Below are 22648 nucleotides of genomic sequence, written 5' to 3'. Positions count from 1 at the left end.
CTGTGTTCCTAAATTAAATAAGAGCAAATTCACCATAAATAATTAATATAGTTTGATTGAGTCCTCAATGTCATTTTTGCAGGTGAATAATGATCCCAGTTTATCTTATGCTAGAACTGAAAATTAGATTGTAGTTGTAAGGAAATGCACATAAACTTTTATTTCATTATTTTTCTTGGTTCTGTTTTATAGATTTAAGTTCAGAGCAACTAACATTAAAGGACAGTTTACAGATTCTGACTATTCTGACCCTATCAAAACTTTAGGTAAGGAGAGAGTAATTTCTTAAAGTATTTCTCTATTTCAAAAGAATCTAGTCAATTCCATGTTTCTTTTTAGTAGATCACTTTTTCTGAGGTAAATAATCTCTATTTTTGTTGGACTTAGCTTAACCAGAATGGTTCATGCGGTTTCATGAGGAAACATTGATTGCCTTGTATGTCTTTTTGAGGATGCCAGGAGGTCTTATCTCAGCCTGGAATGTTAATGGAAAAAAGCAGCATTGACAAAGTTCATTAGCAGAGATTAAGTTATAAGAATGAAAATACCATTTCTCCAGGATAGCTCATCTTGATCGTTTTGTGCAGTTTCCCTCTCCATCGGAGGTAAAGCTTTTCCAGCATGCCTAGTGTAGGAAACCTCTCAGCTGCAGATTGTTCCTTCTAGTGGAAGCCCACCTGAGGACATGACCCTCTAGTTCTTTGTGCTTTAGATGCAGACAAAGCTTTGTATTAATTAATAAGTAATGTTTAATAGAACTCATCTGGTTCTGATGTCACTGGCCAATAGTCCAGCTGTTACAGGGTCTCAGATCCAACATAAATTTCCCCATGGCAGAATTCACTCAAGATTGTGAGTGAAGACTGTCATAGCAGATCGCAATAAGATCTGTAAGTTATTTTAATATATTGGTAAGCCAAAACTTACTTAGCTAAGCATTAGCCCTGGCTTTCTGAAAAGGGATCCCAAGACAACTGGATGCGTACCCAGAAGAATTTTAGTGGGCACATATTTTTCAGTTGGCATTCATCTTCAGTGATATGAGCTCCCTTATTCATTTAATCCATGTCAGAAATTTGTTACATGATCTGATACTGAAGATCTTGAAATGTGAATTCACTACCTGTATATTCTGAAAGGATCTGGCACTATTTCTCTAGCCCCGAGTGTTTTGAGAAGTGCCACACAAAAGTTTGCTTTATGTGTTCTGAGTTTAAAAGTTCTAAGCCAATGAAGGAAATAGCTTGCCCAGTGAGGGAAAGACCAGGTGTCCAGTCAGGGAAAGCAAGTTTACTGCAAATGAGTCTGTATCCAGTGCTCTGAGCAACTGTCTCTTTTCTAACAGAAAACTGCAAAGCTTAAAGAAATCAAGAAAAAAAAATACATATATATATAAATTATGCTTGTGGTATGCTATAGTATAACTGACTTTTTCTGTATTGTTATTAAAAACTTGTGACACTTTCTCTTTTGGTGTGGATCATGAAGGATCGAGATCTGTTTGTATGCTGAATAAAGTGTAATAGGCAACAAAAATAGCCCTGATAAATAGCTCAGATATCCGTGACTCCCAATACCCATGTTCCAGCGCCTTCTATGCTGAAGTTTGATATCAAGCACTGCTTTTAAAATGAGCAATGCAGCTAACTCTTGTCTGGTTTTAACTTGTAAATTCACAAAAGTGTTGTGAAATCAACATCAAGTAGATACACCACAAGTGATTCAGGTATTGCAGTTGTGTGGCCAATTGCCAATATCCTATTATATGAATAAAGGAAGATAGATTTTTTTTTCAGACATGCTTTCTCTTGAGACACATAGCCCAAGTATTTCTGTATAGAAAATCCTTTTGTTATATGAACTTCAGATTTGCTCTGGAAGCATAACCCAGAAAGCACAACAGAAAGATCTATAGCTCTTAGGTATCTTTGTGACCAATTTATTTGTATTCCACTTGTACTATCAGTAGCTTTTCAGAAGAAATTCATGCTGCCTGAATTCAGAATTGCAGTTGCATTTTAAAGTAATTATTTTCTCTTGTAATGATCACTGAAATTTGTGTTTTCCCAATAGTATACTTTCATTTTAGTAGATAAAAGACTAATTTGAATTTTGGCAGAAGTATAACTGACTAGTCTATTTTGTTTTCTCAGTCTACTTATAGAATAGGTAGGTCTTTGAGCTGGAAAAGCAGAAAGCTAACCATGTATCTGTGGAATCTAATACTGCATGTTAAATACGTTTGAAGCACACAAAAAAATGGGAAACCTATGAAAGGGTTCTCTATGGTAGATGTCAAATGTTCTTGTTAAACAAGAGGAATTTTGCTAGGGAGGAACACTGAAGCAGATTTTATTGGAATACACAGCTGCAATAACTTTTTTAATTATAGTAAAGGATACATTTTAATACGTCCCTCCCACTCAACAATACTTGGAGTACCACAACTGTCCTCTTGAGCTGGAGAAGTGGAGTTTCTTCCTCATAACTCATGACTGACATTGCAAAAGTAATGTCCATGCTACAATGAAAGGTCAGGATTTTTCCATGAGATAATTAAGATGTGGTGACAAATACTGTTTAAACTTCCAATGTATCAAGGCAGCTTATAAACTCTGATAGCTGGTTCAGCGAGTCACTGTGGGGCAGCTGGGTATTCCTGTGTAAGTGTAGCCTTTTTCCATGTGAAATACATGATGAGACGGGAAATAACCAACATGGGGTTTCCTGACACTACTTTTTGCATAGAAACCTACCTTATGGTATCCTATTATTACAGTTTGTTATCATCATTTATTGAGTGATGAATATCGTGTCAGAATCTAGAACATGATGACAGGACTGCATGCTAGTTTTATAACACCTATTTTTCCTGCTATGTCAAATCTGTTTAGTCTCCTTCCCTTTTCCCATGATCACCTCTACAGGCATCTAATCCTTCCTTGTTGCAAAGAAGTAAGAGAAACTATATTTTTTTCTAATCCTTGGTGAGCATTCTGCCAGCACTGTTTTGTTTAGTAACGTTGGCAGTGCTTGGACTGGTTAACTGATTTAACATTGACTTCACTGTTCAGCTGAATATAGATGGAACTGTTGTAGAGGTGTTCAGGAGATTCTTTTGATCTTCTTCCACATTACTAAGATTTGTACCCTGTCACAGAAATCAGTGAATGGCAGGGACTTGTTAATTCTGTTTCTCTTTGCAACAGTTGTCTATATACATGTTTTTCTTCTCTGTTGTCTTCACTTGGCCTAATATTTTTCTTACCTCATAGGCTCCAGTGTTGTACCTGAGACTTTGTTAAAGCAGTGGAAGAATTATTTCAGGTGTTTTGGAAATTTAATTCTTTATATCACAAGATGATGTTTATCATTTCATATAGGCCTGATAATGCTTATTCATGTTGTTTCAGACTTTCTTCTCATTAACTGCCACCCAACCTACTGCTTAATATGCTGTATCATTGTAGCTGATTATTGTTGTCTACCTGGAGAACCCTGCACTTGATCTTAAAAAATTGCATCCAACTGTTTTAAGACCCTTTTTTTTTATCTAAATAAAGATTATTTTGCACACGAAGTGCAGATCATCTGCAATATACACTCTAATCCAAAAATCAGGGCTTTTTGACAGAAACAAAGACAGGACTTCAGTTTTTCCAAGTGTGTCCTTGGGAGGATGTTGTCTCTTGGGTAGAAAACCTCAGATTCGTCTGGCAGGAAGCAGTAGATTTTTCTGCCCTTCCTGGAGGTGGGAAATTAAATGAGTCTCAGAAAAGTCTCACCAAATAGGTTCAGAAAGAGATCTAGAAACTACTAGTCTAAATGGTCTCTGAATGAGCCTTCATTCTCACCTGAAGGACTGATCAGAATACCAGCAGCTTTACCTTCTTATCAAAAAGGCCTTTATGATAACCTTTTACTTTCTGGTGACTATTCCTAACAATATCACCAATTCCCATGTAATTAAGATCATGAGTTAATGGTCAGTGAGGCAGAGTATTACAGGCAGATCAGAGTCAATTGCTAGGTGGGTTCCTTCAGCACCCTTGGAACAGAGTATCTCAAAAAAAATCTTTTATTTTGTGCCTGTGAGTGATGGCTTCAAACCTCCTAGCTTTAGAGTTGCAGATCTTCCTTTTCCACTTCTGGAGTTAGATTATTTCTAGCTGATAGAGAGGTGTTGTCTCTTCTCGGCTGCACAGAGGCCGAAGCAGAAACTCAGTGTTCAAACTGATGTTACTGCAGTGTAGATATACTGTAACCTGTTTAGTAGGTAAACAGGAAAAGCACAAGCAGATGGCTGCACCTACAGTTGTAGGCATATACTATTACCATTACATATTACATAGATCAGCAAAGCTGTGGAACCTTTAAATAAAACAGCTTTTGACTTTGGCATTTTTTTACCATTCTTTGACACAAAGTGGATGCAGTTGTATTAAGACAAAAGTGCCTGTCTCTCACCGCTCCCTTATTTCACTGTGTCAGGAATACAAAAACTATAATGAATGTAGGAAATGTTAGATTTCCACTTTCTGTTGCAGGTGAAGGACTGTCAGGAAGATCTGTAGAAGTTATCCTTGCTGTTACTTTGTGTATACTTTCAGTTGTTCTTCTGGTGGCAGCAGCGTATGCTTTTGCAAGGTGAGATTTACGGATCCTTGCTGTACTTTGTTTGCAAGCACTCACAAATGTTTTAAAGATGAGTTGAAATGGTCCTATAAATGGAACCAATCTGTCATTTCAAAATGTATCGCTTTTTTTTTAATGTATAAACTTAGGGAGGGACTCACAAAGGCTAGCTTTAGTCTAGCGAGGCGAACCTCCACAGAAGGAGAAAAACAAGCTATTCCAGAGCAGTAGCCTATCTTACCCTTTCAGAGCCACTTCTTTATTGACTTGAGATGAGGGTACGGATCAGAATGCCAGCTGGCTGAAGTTAGTGTGATGGGTTGACAGCTTGATATGAAGTAATACTCTAATATCTGTTTTTCTCTTTTACTAATTAATGTATCAATTAAATACATTGAAGTCTCGCATGTGAAAGAGAAAGTGACTGTGAACAAAATCCCCATGTAAAGAAACAGAGAGGGTACTGTGTACATGATGTTTGTTTGCTCCCTCACCAGAAGTTCTATTCTTCCTCAGCTGCATCATTCAGTCATCGACAGAGGATTTATGCAGGAAAACTAAAAGATATACAGGCTAGATTATTTCTGTGTAAGTTTTAGTCAGCATGACTGGGATTTACACCGCTGGAATGGAAGGTAGAATAAGGGCCAAGGAAGGATTTCTAGCAACCCTTTTTTAGTTTCAACCTGTCTAATCAAAGTAATGACATATGTATCCTTAAATCTCTTCCATGTTTGTTTTTCACTACTATTTTCCGTTTAGAATTCGGCAAAAGCAAAAAGAGGGGGGCACATACTCCCCAAGAGATGCTGAAATTATTGACACGAAGTTTAAACTAGATCAGTTGATCACAGTGGCAGACCTGGAGCTGAAGGATGAGAGATTTACACGGTAAGCATACTCCTTAGGCAAAACAGTAGTCCAAAGGGGCTGTAGCCATGACCCCTTTCTGACCTTTACTTGTTTGGAAGTGTTTGTGGTGTTCTTATTTACACAGGTCACTGAGATCCTCTTTCAAAGAATGACCTCCATCCTCAAGACACTTCTCACTAGCTTTTAGAAAATCACTTAATCTTCAGCTCTTTTTACAGCAGGATAAATGTGTATGTGCAAATAACAGTTTAATTGTGTTCACAAAAAAAGGGCTACATATTTTAGAACATGTAGAATTTCTGAGATTATTTGATGGTGGAGTGTTCTATGTAAACTGCAAAAATACATAAACATTTTGAAAGAGTCAAACTCCCAGAAGTCTCAGTCAGCTAACTCAAGAAGAAATCTGTCACTGTTTAATTGACATTTAGAAAGTGTTTTTTCACAAGGAGATTTCCATAGCATCCAGATTTCTATGGAGCTCAGCACACTGGCTGTCCTGACATCTATTAATTTAAGGTGTATGCAGCAATTGCAAGTTATTCGTATTTTCTGTCCAAAAAAAGAATCACAGTTATTTATCAGAAGGAAAACTACTCTTTCTGACTACCAGAAATAGTAATATTGTTCACCAAATAAATACACTGATGATTCTCAATAATTTATGACATCCAACTGAGTTAGAAATGTTTGATGATTGTTCTTTACCTACCTGTATTTTTCCTGCTGTGTCAGATGAAACACTGTGGTAGGCAGCCTCCTTAAAGATGAAAAGCCTAAAATAGTCTTGCCCTAGCCGTCAGGCATCCTACTGTTGCAGACTCAGAATAGCTGGAAGATGAAAGGTTGTAGCTGTTGAGCTGTTTTGTTTGAGTGTGTATGTGTCTATGTGTGTGGTACAGGGTAAGCTGATCGCATGTGCAAACCTGTCCAAAATAGTGTGCACAGGAATGGCTGCTTGTAACAGATGAGAAAACATACTATGAATCATCTGGGAATTGTTGACATGACGGATGTGGTATGTTCTGTTTGGGGCACATGTCATTCAGAGAGCATTGCTTAGTACCTGCTAAGAACAGTGGCAAAAATTCTCTGTAGACAGGACCATTGAGGATGTGCTGTGATAGCTGTGACTCACATAAGTGATCTTGATGGATCTTCACAATGGCCTTGTTCACAAATGGTTAGCTGAGTAAGAATAGTTTTAACTTTGTTTATATACTAAAGTGTTAATGGGTTTTACTTCCAGATACTCATCATTTTTCTTTAGACGCAAGGAGATATTTGTCATTCAGTAAGTTTTCGTATTATCGAAGCAACACAGTGTGTTTTCTGTTCTGCTGTCTTAACCTGTGTGCTACCATACTACACTGCATGATATAGTCAATCATAAGGAAATGTCAGCCTGTGCAACTAGATTGATGCCAGAGTGGTATTTGTCATCATGAAATCCCATTTATTTTTAGTCCCTAACGTTAAGCTACAACAGTTCTACAACTGTTTTGAAATAAATCAGGGCAATTTTTACACAGAAATTATAACATTCTGATACAGCACTGACATGTACAATCTATTCTTGAAGCAAAGGTAGTGCAAATGTGACATCTGTTTCTTTCCTTTGGCAGAATGTATGTACTTAGGAGAAGTTCTCCATTCTCCTGCCTTTTCCACTGCAGCTGTTCTGTACTACACCACTACAATCTCAGCCACATATCCTTGCAGTCAAATCCTTTCCCGGTTTGCACAGCTACTATTCTGCCCCTTTTCTGTCTAAATCATGTGCAGTTTGGATTTGTACAGTCTCAGACTCTACAGGGCAACTGCAAACTGTGATTTATTCACAGCAAGGCTCTTACTGAAGAGTGTTTCAGCAGGTCTTGTTACATCAGCCCTTATTTTAATCAGTCTCACGTTTAGGGTTGTAGTTTGTCACGTCCTACCATCTGTATTTTTCTCTTTCCGACTTCCCCGCTCCTTAAGTGGCCAAAAGCAATGCTCTTCAGCTATTCTTACAAGGTACAGAATGCAGATGTTAAATTTTGGATTATTATTTTTCAAGCAGTAGCTGTGCTGAAGCTACAGCAGGCTCCTTTCCTAGGCCCATTGTGGACAACAAATCATGGAAGCTTGAAGTGCAGGCACTAGCCAAGATCTCCTTAGGACAGGATTCATGCCATTTTTTTAACTGGAAGTCAGTAAATATACTGTGGGACCCTACTAGGTAACATAGATGTAGTAATGAGGGGCTGGATATTTCTATTGGCTCAAAACTTTTTAGTTTATTGTGGCCTTTTTTTTTTACAGGTTGTTTCAGTATGTATAGGATTCTCTTCTGGATAATGTCAGTGGCCGAAAGAGAGATTTTAGGTATTGCTAATGCTGTGTCTTACATAGACACATCTTTCCTGGTAATGATGAGCTAGATGAAGAAGTTGGCAGAAGCATGACGGAGTGCACCATGGCAGCTTACTGCAAAACCTAATGTCTAAAACATTTTTGCTGCCTGTTTTCAGGATTCCATAGTTACACCATGAAATAACTTTTTGTACCTGTTGCCTTTGTGAAATAGATTTGTAGAAGTAAATCACAGTCCCAGATATTGTTTGTGTTGTCCTTATCATTCTCATGATTTGTGATTAACACATGTTAACATGTGTAGCCTCAAAATTTTCTAATTGTCTCTTAGGCTACATCATTGAATCAGATGCTAAATGATCTTATTACATATTGGTGACTGTAGTGTAACCTTTCTGAATTTGCCACGCATTTGGAATGGGACTGTTCATCACTGCATCATCATATCCCAGTGCCATACGTTGGCTGCATTCAGTCATCTCTCTCAACTGTGTTTGCAAAGGTTGCTGTGCTGCACAACATCAGTTCATGGCATCTTGTGACTGTAGGAGGAAAACATAGGTGGGCATGCTTCTCTTCCAGACTGGCTTGTTTGTGTTTCTTGTATAGCACTAAATCAGCTGAAATCTGCTCCAAGTAGACTCCAAGTCCACTTCCTACCCTGAAAGGGCAATGAGGTTGTGTGTAAAGCTTTGGTGATATAAGAGCCATATAGATATTCTTTTCTGTACCTACTTATCATCCCACTCAGTGCTCATCTGAAGGACATGCTTTGGAAACAAAGTGTTTCATCATTTCTCAGCCATTATATTATTTATCATGTTAGCTACCATAAATCAGTAAAGGCATGGACTTGCAGCTGACACAGTTCATCTACCAAACCAAGATACTCTAGCCTGCTCCATGAGATCCTTCCTGACATCTCTCATGCATTGTTTCTACAGACATTCTCTCACATTTAGTGAATCGTGGCCTATGATCTTGGCTCATATTCTCAGAAACTTTGTGCAGCTGGTGTCACATAAGAAATAAAAATAAGTAGAAAAAAAAATAGTTCTTGTTGTTCAAGAATAAGACTAGAAACCTTTTTTTACATTCTCAACACATCAAAAATTCAAAACCTTGAAAAATTTAATGAACCAAAAATCAGCAAATGTTCAGTATAAATGAATCAAACCATTTTATTTCATGCATTCTTATAATGTTTTAATCATGAATTATTTTGCATAATAGAAAAAGAAATCAAATTTAAGAGTACCAACATCCCATTTTGCCAATTTTGAAACTTTTTTGGGTCACCATTTTTTTCAAATGAGGAAATTCATGGCAAATCCCAGTAGTATTTTTTTTTTTACATAATGGTCATAAGAAAAAAAAATAGAAACTTTAGTGTCTGAAAATTACTAATTACTTATACACCATCTCTCAGAAAGTCTTTATTTTTTCACATTAATTAATGGGATGTAGCTTCTGAGGGCATACAGAGAATTATGTCCTATGGAATTGAGTATGAAATGACATCCCCTTTATGAAGTCAAAATGCTGACATTGAATGTTTGACACATCACTTATCTCCATGCTCGTGGAGATGATGACAGACAGGCAGTAACAGAAAAACCCCAGACCTTGTTTAAAACATATATAGCCCATCAGTGTAAGCTGAACTAACATTGGTTCATTAATTACACTTAATATACTCATCACTTACTTTTTGTAACATGTCCATAAGGTTTGCCGTGTCACTTTCCAAAGCATACACTTGTCTGCTGTGAATAGATTCTACCAATAAATTTTCAGGGCTCACCAGGTTTGGCAAGATACAGCTCTTCCCTGTTCCAGGAGTTTACCTGTGAAAACTTCTCTGGCACCCTGCTTTTGCAATGGTTTCTGCAGCAGGCCATGTAGGTCCTTGTTTCTTAAAACCTTACCTTGAGAAGTTGTGTCTTGTACTGGATTTTTGGGGCTTTTGTTTCATTCCATGTGAGACAGTTTGTCAGGTAAATGTGGCACAGATTCAGAAGAGTCGAGTAGATTAGAATAGATATTTTCAGTTGGAAGGAACCCTCTATTCCAACTGCCTGACCAAGCATTACAGTTAAGGGCATTGTCCAAATGCATCATCTTAAATACTGACAGGCTTGGGGCATCAACCACCTCCCTAGGAAGCCTGTTCCAGTGTTTGGCCACCGTCACAGTAAAGAAATGCTTCCTAAGTGTCATGGTAGCCAAAAGCAGGACACACATCCAGTCTAAACTCCCCCTGGTGCAGCTTTGAACCATTCCAACTCGTCCAGGGAGAAGAGCTCAGCGCCTTCCTCTCCAATTTTGCTTCCTCGGGAAGCTGCAGAAACCAATGAGGTCATCCCTCAGCCTCCTTTTCTCCAAGCTAGAGAAACCCAAAGTCCTTAGCTGTTCCTCACAGGAGCCTTCCAGCACTGTCACTGGCTTTGTTGCCCTCCTCTGGGTGCATTCCAGGACCTTCACACCCTTCTTAAATTTTGAGGCCCAGAACTGCACACTACTCCAGGTGAGGCTGCACAAGTGCTGAATGCAGTGGGATAATCACCTCTTTTGATGGGCTGGTTATGCTGTGTTTGATGCTCCCCAGGATGTGGTTTACCCTCTTGGCTGCCAGGGCACAGTGCTGGCTCACGTTGAGCCTGCTGTTCACCAGGACTGCCAGATCCCTTTCTGCAGGGATGCTCTCCAGCCACTCCTCTCCCAGTTTATTCTTGTGCCTGGCATTACTCTGCCCCAGGTGCAGTACCTGGCATTTGGACTTGTTGAATTTCATCCTATGAATCATTTCCCAATACTCCAGTCTATCCAAATCCCCATCTTGTCCCTCCCCATTTGGTATCATCAGCAAACTTGCTAACAGTTCATTCAACTAACTTCTACATCCAGATTGTTGGTAAATATCAACAGTTGAACAGAGCTGGCCCTAGAATTAAACCCTGAGGACCACCTCTTGTGATTGGTCACCAGCCAAGTATAGCCCCATTCACAAAAAAATCTTCAAACCCTACCATTCAGCCAGTTCTTCACCCAGTGCACCATGAGCCTTCTTATTCCACAGTTGGACAACTTGTCCAGAAGGATGCTGTGAGGTACAGTATCAAAAGCTTTACTAAAATCCAGAAAAACTACCTCCACTGCCTTCCCTTCACGCACTAGGTGGGACTACATTTCTATCAAATTAGTTAAACTGGACCTTCCCTTTGTGAAGCCATGTTGACTGTGCCTGATGCTTGCATTGTTCTTTAAATGCATTTCAACAGTACCCAGTGCAATCTTCATTGTTTTTCCAGGAACAGAGGTTAGAGTAAGAGGTCTGTAGTTCCCTCATGCCCTTCTTGTAAAGTGGAATGACAATGACTAGCTTCTAGTCAGTGGGGACCTCCCCAGATTCCTAAGACCTTTGGTAGATGATCAAGAGGGATCCTGCTGTAACATCCACTAGCTCCTTCAGTACTCTGGGATGAATCCCATCGGGCCCCCACGGACTTGAGAACATTCAGGCGAGACAGCTAGTCCCTTAAAATTTCAATGTCCAAGTAATATTTCTGAATCACCACTGCTGTAACCCTTACAAAACACAAGGCAATTAGAATTCTTTATCAAAAAATGTTGTATAAAAAATTCTCGTCTGATCTCACCTTTTCTATGTATTGTGCATTCAGTGGGTGTCTATATTTAAGGTAATGTTTCTGCACACACATTACTTTCTCTAGATAAGCCTGTTTGTTTTGTTTCTTTGAGTGGGGATAGACACAGCTCCTGCCTTGCTTTTTTGGTCCACAAGTTTCTCTTTAGTAATCAACTATATAAAAATAGGCTTTCTGAGCTTTGTATCCCAGGAGTACAAGGTTTATGAATGTACGTGTCCTGGCAAAATGGAAGAAATAAGCATGTGTTCTCTTTCCTTAGGCCTTAAATATTTAGGAAGGGTTAAGCTCCATATTGCTTTCAATTAACTTGCTAAAAATTAGTTCCTCCATCGTTCCTAGGAAGTGTCAGTGGTGCTTATGAGTTAAGCCTTTTGCCTACATACTCATTTCTGTTGTTTTCTATTTCGGTGAAGTTTTAATTCCCTGTGGATTTCAGATGATTGACCCAGAGAGAAAGCCGAGTCTGTGTCACAATATGGTCTTCAGTTACCACTGCCAACACAAATAAATGGCTTCTTTCTAGCTCTATCATAAGTAATCTGAGTGGGATTCAGATTTTTGATAGACTTCAAAAAAAAGTCCCACACATGAAACAATACACTGTTTTAAAAGAAAATCAGATTTAAGGCAATAAAGCATTCTTTATCTTAGAGATTGTTTTTCTTTCCTAGTTTCAAAGTCAGGCAAGTAGGAATCTGGAATTGTCCAGCTGAAATAGGGAAAATTGCAACTTTGTGGTTTTGGTTGTGCTCATCAAGATCTAGTGATACCTATATTCTCACAGTTCTTTTTCTTTTTATCAAAGACTGTGAAATGTGGAGAACAGGATTATAGGTAGACAAGTGTTTGTTCATTGGTTAAATACTGTAAGATTACTATGACATATTCCAAGTCAAGAGACTTAGAAAAAATATGAATTTTTGAATCCTGAAGATGCTGAAAGTGAGCATAGCTCTAAGTCTGCAGTGAGTATCCAACATTCATCCCTTCTGAAGAGTCTTACGCAACAAAGCCAAAGTCTTTGCCACAGTCTTCAAGGTAGGCACTAATTCTCATATAAGCATTTAAATTTTTTCTGAGCTGCCAGGTCAACTGCACTTTGTGCTTGCTATCAACAGCAATGTGAGTTCAGTAATTCTAAAAATCAAGTTCTTCATTAAATACCTACAGATAGGTTAAAGTGTCAAACCGTAGGTGCCTTATTCCTTTAAAGATGTTTAGTGGTTGTGAAAGATAATATATGCTTTTGCTTAAAAAACAAAATCACCTGTTATTAATATTAAAAATTAAATACAAAGCAACATACATAACACTGTTTAGTTAATTTCCTGTGCTATTTCAGTGTGTTACTTCTCTTCTTGAAGTGAAAGTAAAAAAAGTAAATGTTGAGTAAGGTTGTGTTAATGATGCTGTGTCACATATGTTCTTTGCTGTTGGATTTGTGTACCTTCAGTACTGGAGCACTAAACGATAAACCCAAGCTGCTGATGTATAGCATAGGTGTCATTTTTATTCCCTAATGACCAAACTGCATTTTCTTGCTGCAAATTAGGCACAATAATCCCCTAATTGCTATTAGTTTGAGAGGAGGAAAGCCAACAGTAGTCAAAAAATTACTGGGATGTCAACTGGTATGTGACTTTTCTGTTGCTCTGTGGTGAAGATAGTTGAATTCAAAGGAAAAACAAGTGTGATTTCTTTGCAGAGGCTGCTTATAATTTTGTCCTGCAAAAAAAGGCCTAAAAATGGTTTACTTTCTTCTCTAAAACAGAATCTGTTTGCATGCAATTAACATGGCTATTAAGAATACTTCAGGAACCTGTAGCTCTATGATTTTGCCAGTATTACTAGAAGGTAGTTTCAGGTGCCATGTAATGCAAACAACTTAAATGATACAATAAGCACTAGCTAGATATCTAAACATTCTGAATAAACAGAGTTTCATCCTTGTTATAATGTCCTTACTGCCTTCTTTCTCATTCGGAAATTCTCCTTCACTTGACCTCGTAAGCACACTGAGTTTGAGCCTCCTTCTGCGAATTCTTACACCTCTTTTTAGTCCAGTGAGACTGACCCAACTCTCTCGTAACCACTTTGCTTTATTTGAATAGAATTGTCATAAAAATGTATGTATCACAAAGGCATCCTTAAAAGCGATGAAATTAACTGCTCTGGTGCTTAATAATTAAAGATGCAACAATTTTATTAATCTGATTTTATTTTCTAATGTAAAAATTAAATATTTAAGAGTAACTTAATAACCCAAAGTATTTTTAAAGCAAGTCATTGTCTTTTCTACTAAAATTGTGGCAGCAGGAGACATTTTATTTGTATTATAGAATAGTTTTTTGTAATATTTGCATGTAAGAATATATCATTTTTGGAGAGACAGACACATAAAAGGTATACTTAGAGGAGAAAGTTATCTTTTAAATTTCATTACCTTAAACTTTTTGGCTTCATCTTTCAGATAAACCTTTTGGGTCGAGAGCACAAAGTTTGGCTTCTAAATCTGTAATGCTGAGGCATTCTTAAAATGGGTTCAGAGGCGATGATGACCAAGTTACACGGCCATCTGAAAGCCCCCTGAATATAGATGCTCATGTAACATCTTCATGAAACCTGCTGTGGGATCAAGTTAAAGATTTTTAGTATGTAACACCCTTTTAAAAGTTGCTGTGTACCAGGAACAGCAGTGAACATGTAAAAATGAGCATAAAAATGGCCACTCATTTTTAAAAACTTTAAAAAACCTGACAGAGCTGTTTGGTTTTTCTAGAAGCACACCGATAGCATGATTCATCTGTGACTTACTTTAGATCTCTCCTTAAAATTAGATGAAATCACACCTATTTCTCTTCACTGATTATAAAAGGAATCTGGAGCGACTAGTTCAGAAATAGGTGTCAGTCAGATGAATCCTATCCTTGTGCTATGAAATGGCCCATAGAAGAATGATTCTGAGTAGCTAGTGTAAAGTGAAGCTGGTCAATGTATATGAAGTGGTGTGCTGAAGTATGGATTTCCCAGGACCATATGAGACCCAAGCACTGTAAATTATTTTAAGAGATTGATAGAAAATGTAACTATACCATATCTGCCAATACCTGAGATAGAACCCGAGCAAGACAGTGACCCAAGATATCTGACATATTTAAATCCATGAGAGAAATACTTGAGTCTAAAACCTATTAATATGCACAACATTAGTTAACTCCCAGCTTGCTACATTTAACAAAAATCTCTGTTGCAGGTTACTTAGTTATAGAAAATCCATCAAGTAAGTTGACTAAAGATTTTTATATTGTGGTCATTGGTGAGTCTCGATGTGTGGTTCCTTCCTCTATGTTTATTAGAAAAAAAACCCTCCAAGCTGCGTATAAATCATAAAAGCATGACTAATTGCATGGTAACTGGAGAAATGCTTTCTCTCTCTCTGGGGTGAAGCCTGCATGTCTGTGTTTTAGCTTGGGAAGTAATACAGGGATATTTAAACTCCTTGGGGTTTAAAAACCATGTCATTACGAGAATGAGGTCACTGCAATATTTTATATGTCTAAAACCTTGCAACGTATAAAATGTTTTCTGTCCGACAAAGAAGTAGTATGTGCTTTAGAACGCAATGGTAACTTCACAAATTTCCGTTAATGTCAAAAATCTCACCTTGGAATGCTGCTACCTATAAAAACAATCCTACCCTACAATATAGGGAGAAAATACTTCTCTTTCAAGCTACTGAAAGCAAACACAATAAGCATGCTGTAAGGGACTTATAATTTTCTGCCTACTTACAGGCAGTCTGTATTGAACAGAACAACATTGCTTATTAATAAACTGCAGTTAATTGAGAGTTAAAAGAACGACACAGAAATCCCTGATACGTTTCTAATTCTTTTGTCATTACTTTCAGGCCAATAAGCAAGAAATCCTTCCTACAACACGTTGAAGAGCTTTGCACAAACAACAACCTAAAGTTTCAGGAAGAATTTTCGGTATGTTGCTAGCAGTTGTCACAACATCGCAAGACCTTCAGTCGTTTCATGTGTCACATTTCATGTCCATTTTAAGCAGGCAAGGCCGTGAAGGACTCTGGCCTTGATAATCAATACCCAATTACCAGGTTGATTGTTTAGAAAGTAATATTACACTGATTTGGATTCTGCAGTCTATGCTGCAACCCGATCAGAATTATTCACCTAAGTGTCAGCAAAAGATGATCTTTAGACTCCAATCTTTCTAAGAACACCCCAATATTTGTGTTTCTACATATGTAGCAATGCATATTTAATTTACCTGAGAACAGTTTACTTAGAAATAGTTTTTCTAACATACATACAGGCATATTTAACTGTTTTAAATAAGTTCATTTTCCTGAGTGATGGTGAACCTGTAAAGGTAGCTGCCACATACTCTGTGAAATGTTCAGACCCCATTCCTACTGCTGTGGAACTCAGGAATGTTTTTTTTTCATAGGTTTCAGTGCAGAAAGTAAAATGTTTGTGCATGGTACTTTGCTTTTTGTTCCTCCACAAATAATAGGTCATACTTGTCATGCTCTTGAGCCTCCATGTGAAAAGCCTTCATCCCCTTATGTGAGTAGATGAACACAGCAAGTCTGTCTTTCTGAAAGTAGACCAACTTTCAAAATATGTGTTGCATATAATAAAATGCATATATACTTTCAAATTTAAATCTCAAAGTTTTCACTATTTTTTTAAGTAACATTTTTACCTCTGTATTTTTTTTTCTCAACAGCATCTTCTTTTCTTGTTACTCAGGATCTTTATCATCATCATCATTTTTAACACATACAGTCATTTGCCCTCACAAAAACAATTTGTCAGTCTCCAGTGACTTTATTATTTTGGATTTATAGATTTACCATGAATTGCTTACCAGTTGGATTAAAAAAAATGAAGACTCAACAATTGGCTTTTCTTCTGCTAGATTATAATATTTCAGTCTCTGAGGAAAAACCAACAAAAGTGTGAAAAGATTAATGGTATTTCCTACAGCTTTTTTGTTATGCTCCTTAGGTAAATTTGGTCTGGATTTAATAATAAAAAGCACCATAAAATTCTCTGAGCAATAAAGCAAGGAGAACTTTTTTTCCAAGAGCAGAAGTGTTATTTCACTTGAACAAGAGTGATTATAGTTATATTACGCATGACTGAACAGATGAAAAGTTTTACTAGCAATAACATTTTCACATATTAACATTCATTACTGGAAAGTTTCTAGTATTACTTTCTTTAGGTGTTACCCACATTGGGTAAGCCTTACAGCACTGTAATGCATTAAAACTTGAACAATAGTGTTTTATCTAATCAAAATCTTGGCAATGCATTTCAAATTTAGAGAAATACAAGTAGCTGAGGCCTCATTCAACTAAATTATATAGTCAACTTATAACCAATTGGTTTATATGTTGTTTGCCCTGCCATTATTGTTTCTTTATGAGATTCAGGTTCCATGTTTCAGAGTGTAGTGATACTTTCTCAGATGACTTGTCCAAGGGCAGGCAGAATTGCAGGGTAGGTCCAGTCCCTGATTGAGAGTTTATCTATAGTATCTGTAGCACCTGTCTTATCAAATTAATAACAGGATTGATGATGCACTTGATCTGACATCAGAAATGACAATGCACAGAAACAATCAGTGCATGCAACAAACAAGCAGACCGCATGACCTGCATTGTTTCCATCCACATTCATCATTTCGGTTTCACATAAATGACTGAAGGCTCCTACAATGTGTGTGGGAGAGATGGGCTCAAGATGTAAACCCATGGACCATTTTATCTGAAGCACATAACTAAAAGCACCATGCTGAGCTTCTTGAGCTTTCTGGCTGTCTCTGTAGTAGGAAATGCAGGTATATGTTCACTTACACTAATAATCCATTAGTTATATGTCCTACCTTGAATTTGGACTGTTTCAGCTAGCAGTCTTTCCGGACAATTCCAAGGTCCATTTTGGTAAGTAAAGTAGTCTAAGGGTCATTTGTAATAGATAGTTTGTAGACAACAAAACTGATTTGAATTTTTCTAGCATAAATGTGGCTTTTTCCATTTCACTTATTCTTGGAATCCAGAGACTTTCCTGGTCTCACGTAATTTGCTGGATTGACCAAGCTGCTATGTCTGGAGATCTGCAGGGTTCAATGCCACTCCCAATGTTAACACGACCTGATAATAGAATTTGGACCTTGGAATAGATCTGGATCTATGTCTTGTCAGAAAAGACAAGTTTAAAGAAACCATAAGGAGTCACAGTAACTGATGTTGGGCACCACTTAGCTGATATTCAAACTTCCATCTTTCCAGATGATTCCTGGGTATCGTTGATACCTTTGGGAAATTAAGTTTTTTTCTAGTGACTGGCAAATTACTGAAACAGAAATACTTCCATATGTATTTTAAGATAAGTTCTTTTCATGAATAAAAAGCTGAAATACCTCCAAGTGACACCACAGTACTACAAAAGTACTACAGCAAACAAAGGGCAAATTACTTCAAAGTTGTATGAGTACGCAAAGAAATATGGTTTCTATGACAAATAGTTATTGAATCTGGGAATCCAAATAGTTTTCAAACAGTCTTTTTCCCAGTTTTGAAAATAATGATTTATATTGAAATCAACACTGAGAATTGGTGAAATCCAGCAGAGAATTGGTACGAGGCTTCTGCATGCTTGTAGAGATATGGAAGTATCATAACAAAAAATAACATAAGCTGCTTCTCTATTTCCTCTCTATTACAAAGTACTGTACAACAACAATATTTCTATGCTATTAAACCCGTAAGCAAAGACTCAGAGGGGTAGGACAACTGAGGAAAGTTCACAGGCATATGGGATCCCATTGCCCATAACACCTGAAAAACGCCATACACATTAAGTCTATGTTCTTCCTTTATGCAAAATTCAATGACAAAAATTTTGAGAGTTTCAGCTTTCTGAATGAGAAGAATTTTCAGCTTCTTCTTCTTTGGCTGTGTTTTACAGTTCTTATCAAATCCTGGCAGGAAAGCACAGAAGTCACTCTACTGTGTCTGAGAACAGGGATCTTTCTCTAGGCTCCATTACAGGAGGGGGGCTTTGCTTCTCTCAGGGATTACTGAGGCAAAAGGCAGAAGCAATTGAATAGGGACAAGACATGTGCCTTGAGTATGGTAGAGGTTGATCAAAGACAAGATTTTAAAATAACCAGTGCCTTTAAAGCTATTTTTCTACAGTATGTTACAGCCCATTTAGTTTTGCCATGTCTGTTGGCCATGTGTTTCCATTCTTCAGTTCATGAGTATAAATGTAAAGTCAGACATTTTTGTAAGGTGATTTTAAGTCAGAAACCTTCTCTTTTCATCCCTGGGAAGCATAGATATTTAGAGAGATTCTGAAGGGCATGGATGGGACTTAGGCCCTTTATTTTCAAAGGGAAATAAGCATCTAGTTTTCTGCAATTCTTCCCCAAGGAAAGAGCTAGGAAGAGAAGTAAGGGCCCTTCTCTGAACGTCCTTTGCTTTCATCATGAAACCATCTTTCCCTTCCTGTTCAGAAGCACCAACAGTTATATTATTTGGGATATAGTCATAGAAGCAAAGTAGTCTTCATGCTTCAGGCCACAAGATTTTTGTGAGATGGTGAAAGGAAGAAATTTCGTATGGGATGGTATTACATGTAATACAGTTTAAGGATTTTGAGCTCTCTCTCATATATCAGACATTATCTGTTGTACAAAATAGGATGTCTGATTAGATGAATTATTGCCTTGGTTTATTACATTGGTTTTAAATTATCTCATTTTACTTATGCTCATATTAAATTATTCTTAATATCTGAACCCATTAAATAAGGTTGAAAAAACATTTGAATTAGCAATGAAAGAAAAACAGTGAAATAAAAAAACATTCCTGTTTTCTATTTTCCATTAACTGCTTTCATTTATTTATTTCTTTGATAGATTTTATTTATAAAAGACAAACTGTCTCAAATACTGAGGCAAAAGAGCACTCAAAAATAATTATGGAATATGACAGTTGGGCTATCTGCCCCACTTTTGGAAGTATCCCATGGAAAGAGTAACTGTTAATATTAAAAGACAAATTTGAAGGGATTACTCAGCACAGGCATCGAGTTTTTGCATTGTGCTCATTCAAAGCAATAAATAGATCTCTTTATTTGTTTTTTCACTAGATGTTGAAATAGACTTGCTTGTAACATTTGTCAAACTAAAAGAAAACCTATCACAGTTAATGTAGTTATTAACTTAGAGATTCTGGCTAAATTCTGGCTTTTCTGAGTTTTATCACCACTATGAGATCCTCACACTAATACATTTTCTCCATTAAGAAGTTATGAAGTTGTCTCCACTCTCTTACTCAGCTTTGGAAATGATACCTATTTATATACACAAACACCCCCATCGAGCACGTTCCTCAATATGAATGATTTATCCATCTCTGCCCTTCAGTAATAGAACCAATGTCCGGTTATGAAACTGCAGTACAACCCAAAATAACCCTTCCCACCCCTTTCACAAAAAGTCCCGTGAACAATAGCTAATTGCCAGTTGTCTCAACTTAATTAAATTCTCATCAGCTCTCTCCCAAGCTAAGGAAGTCAGGAAAAGGCATTATTCAAAAGAAAGACTGAGGGAGCAGAGCATATTAACCAAGCAAGTGACTTCTCAAGAAGAGAGGAAAGATCTACAAAAGGTGATAGGCTGACTTTATCCAAACTTGTAAAGGTGAAAGTTCATGTAAGCTTTAATTGTTCAACTTGACAGCATTGTCTGCAGCGCTGCATCTAACATTGCTGGTGTAACTGGGGTGGACAGTGAAGTGGAATGCTCCACACTGCTTCCAGCTGTTCTTAGAAATGCACCCTGTTGCAGAACAAAAGAATTCTTCCTCTCAGTGTCATTTTTTACATTCACTGAAGGTGAAATGGAAAAGTTTGCTGATGAATATGTATTCCTCTGCAGGAACTTCCCAAGTTTCTTGAAGACCTTGCTTCAACTGATGCTGATCTGCCTTGGAACAGGTCTAAGAATCGTTTCCCAAACATAAAGCCATGTATGTGTGTTTCCCGGTCAACCCCTCCGTTCTGCTCTCTACCTTTGACAGTGCAGTATATACTCAGAATGCAACTGTATTTTTCTTTGATGTGCCTTTGAAATGGCAGCAGATTCATGTCCACATTATGAAATAATTTTCTGTCAAGTAACCTGCCTTTTTCATTGTGGTTTTTTAAAGACAGTTTTATTTGCAAGTAGCTTTCAACTTGCTCTCACAAGCTTTAATATGCAGGTGCAAGAAACTGTAGCTTCAATAGTTTCTTAGCTTTGTAATTCAAGCCATGTAGCAAATTCTTTAACATTCTTCCTTTTTTTTTTTTCCTTCTTTATTGAGAAGCAATTTTTTAAAACATATAAAATCCACATGTTTGAGCATTCGGCTACCCCGGGAGCCTGTGCATGCTTTCTTGTGGCTATGTGTACATGTGCTGCAAAGGTTCCACAGAAGATCAGAGTGACTGTATGATAACTTATAAGCCAGGGCTAGATTTTTATCACAGCAGACAGGAGACTGTCTCTCTGTACTCAACACTGCTTCATTTTTCAGTTAATAAGACAAGAAATGTCATTATTATTTTAGGCATTAGCTGTGATGTGAGATGGGGAGCATGGCATTCCTTGGTTAATAATGCTACATTCTGTGCTATTAACTTTTCAGAGCAGCTGTTCCTGCTATCTACTGCCTTGGTCAAGACATACTTTAAGTTACAGTCACTAAAAATTGATATTCATGACACACAATGAAATACAAACAGATAAGTTTCATAAGCCTCTACGTTTGTATTCTAATCTTTTTTTATGAAGTTGAGGTCCAAATGTCTGGCTTCAGCATTTACTTATTCACATATGACATCTTTCCTGGGTTTTACCATTTATGCATTCACAGTGTGGCCCCAATTCAGAAAACTTCAAACTTTTTTTTTTCCTTTAATAATGAGCTTACCTTATGTAAAAGAAGTAAAACTAAGCAAAAGTGCTGGGATCTCAGTCAAACCTGTGACCTGGGGCAGAAAGTATATAGGAAAGACTGTCAGACCCCTGACCCTGCTGCCTGATTCACGCAGAGGTTGTCTGTGCTAGGACAGCACAGCTTAAAGTATGCTGGCTACTTTTAGGCAGAGGATCCTGCCATGCATACATCAAATTGGAGGCTTTTAAATTAAAAAGTAGTATATTAAAATATGTCTGGGACATTAAAGAATGACCATACAGTAATGGAAATTGCTTACATCCCCTTTGTAATTAGTGTTCCACTATGTCAAGTGTTGATAGGTTAACAATAATGACAGTGGTTTTTTATTTCTTAGCACTCCAGGAACACTTGTTATGTGCATCCATGGTTTTTGAATAAATCTTTTCATTAAACTAAATTTTATTTCCGTGATAGATAATAACAACAGAGTAAAGCTGATGCCTGATGCTGGTATTCCTGGATCTGACTACATTAATGCCAGCTACATGTCTGTAAGTTGAAAGTCTCTCACTTTTTTACTTCATTTGTTTTCTCACAGATGAGAGAGTCAAAAAATAATTTGCAAGCAGTACGAGGTTCTAGTTTTTCCTGCGTTCACTACGGCTACTGTTGCCATGGCATTGTTCAAGTCATTCCTGTAGCACTGAACATGAGTAGGGAAAAATGTCAATTATCCTATTTTTATCGCTAAGCAATGCTTTCCAGTAACAACAAACACTGTGCCCAGCAAATTTCTCTCTATAAATTGTCTCATACCACTAAAGACAATAGTGATACTCCAACTAAGATCAAATGTTTAGACAGGTGTGATTTCATCTCTTGGTTCAGGAGTTGGAGCTCTTGTACACGAGCAGGACAAGGTAAAGAGAACTGAACTGACAAGTTTCACAGAAATGACTAATAGTTTTAGTTGGCAGTAGTATTATTCCCCTTATTATTTTGTTAAAGTTATGATGGAGGAAAATGCACATAGGCTTCTTGAAGAAGAAATTAGTACCATACACACCTTTCTTCCCAGACCTTCCATTTTCTAATCGTGTCCTCGGTAAATTCTTCATCTATATTT

The 22648-nt window shown here is 37.3% G+C and overlaps 1 protein-coding gene across 1 annotated transcript in view; it reads left to right on the top strand.

Annotated features, from left to right (window-relative positions):
- Window positions 1–22648, top strand: part of PTPRQ (protein tyrosine phosphatase receptor type Q) — a gene marked incomplete at its 5' end in the record, with an annotated part of 135484 nt that overhangs the window by 101760 nt on the left and 11076 nt on the right. The window contains 8 exons of the mRNA XM_084272853.1: window positions 193–266; window positions 4548–4647; window positions 5398–5526; window positions 6758–6802; window positions 14788–14814; window positions 15445–15526; window positions 20517–20607; window positions 21997–22073. Of these exons, the coding sequence (XP_084128979.1) occupies window positions 193–266; window positions 4548–4647; window positions 5398–5526; window positions 6758–6802; window positions 14788–14814; window positions 15445–15526; window positions 20517–20607; window positions 21997–22073 (625 nt within the window). The remainder of the gene's footprint in view (window positions 1–192; window positions 267–4547; window positions 4648–5397; window positions 5527–6757; window positions 6803–14787; window positions 14815–15444; window positions 15527–20516; window positions 20608–21996; window positions 22074–22648) is intronic.

This window comes from Gallinula chloropus (genome assembly GCF_964237585.1).
Source record: "Gallinula chloropus genome assembly, chromosome: 1".
NCBI classification, from domain to species: Eukaryota; Metazoa; Chordata; class Aves; order Gruiformes; family Rallidae; genus Gallinula; species Gallinula chloropus.
This window is presented reverse-complemented; position numbering and strand designations above follow the sequence as displayed.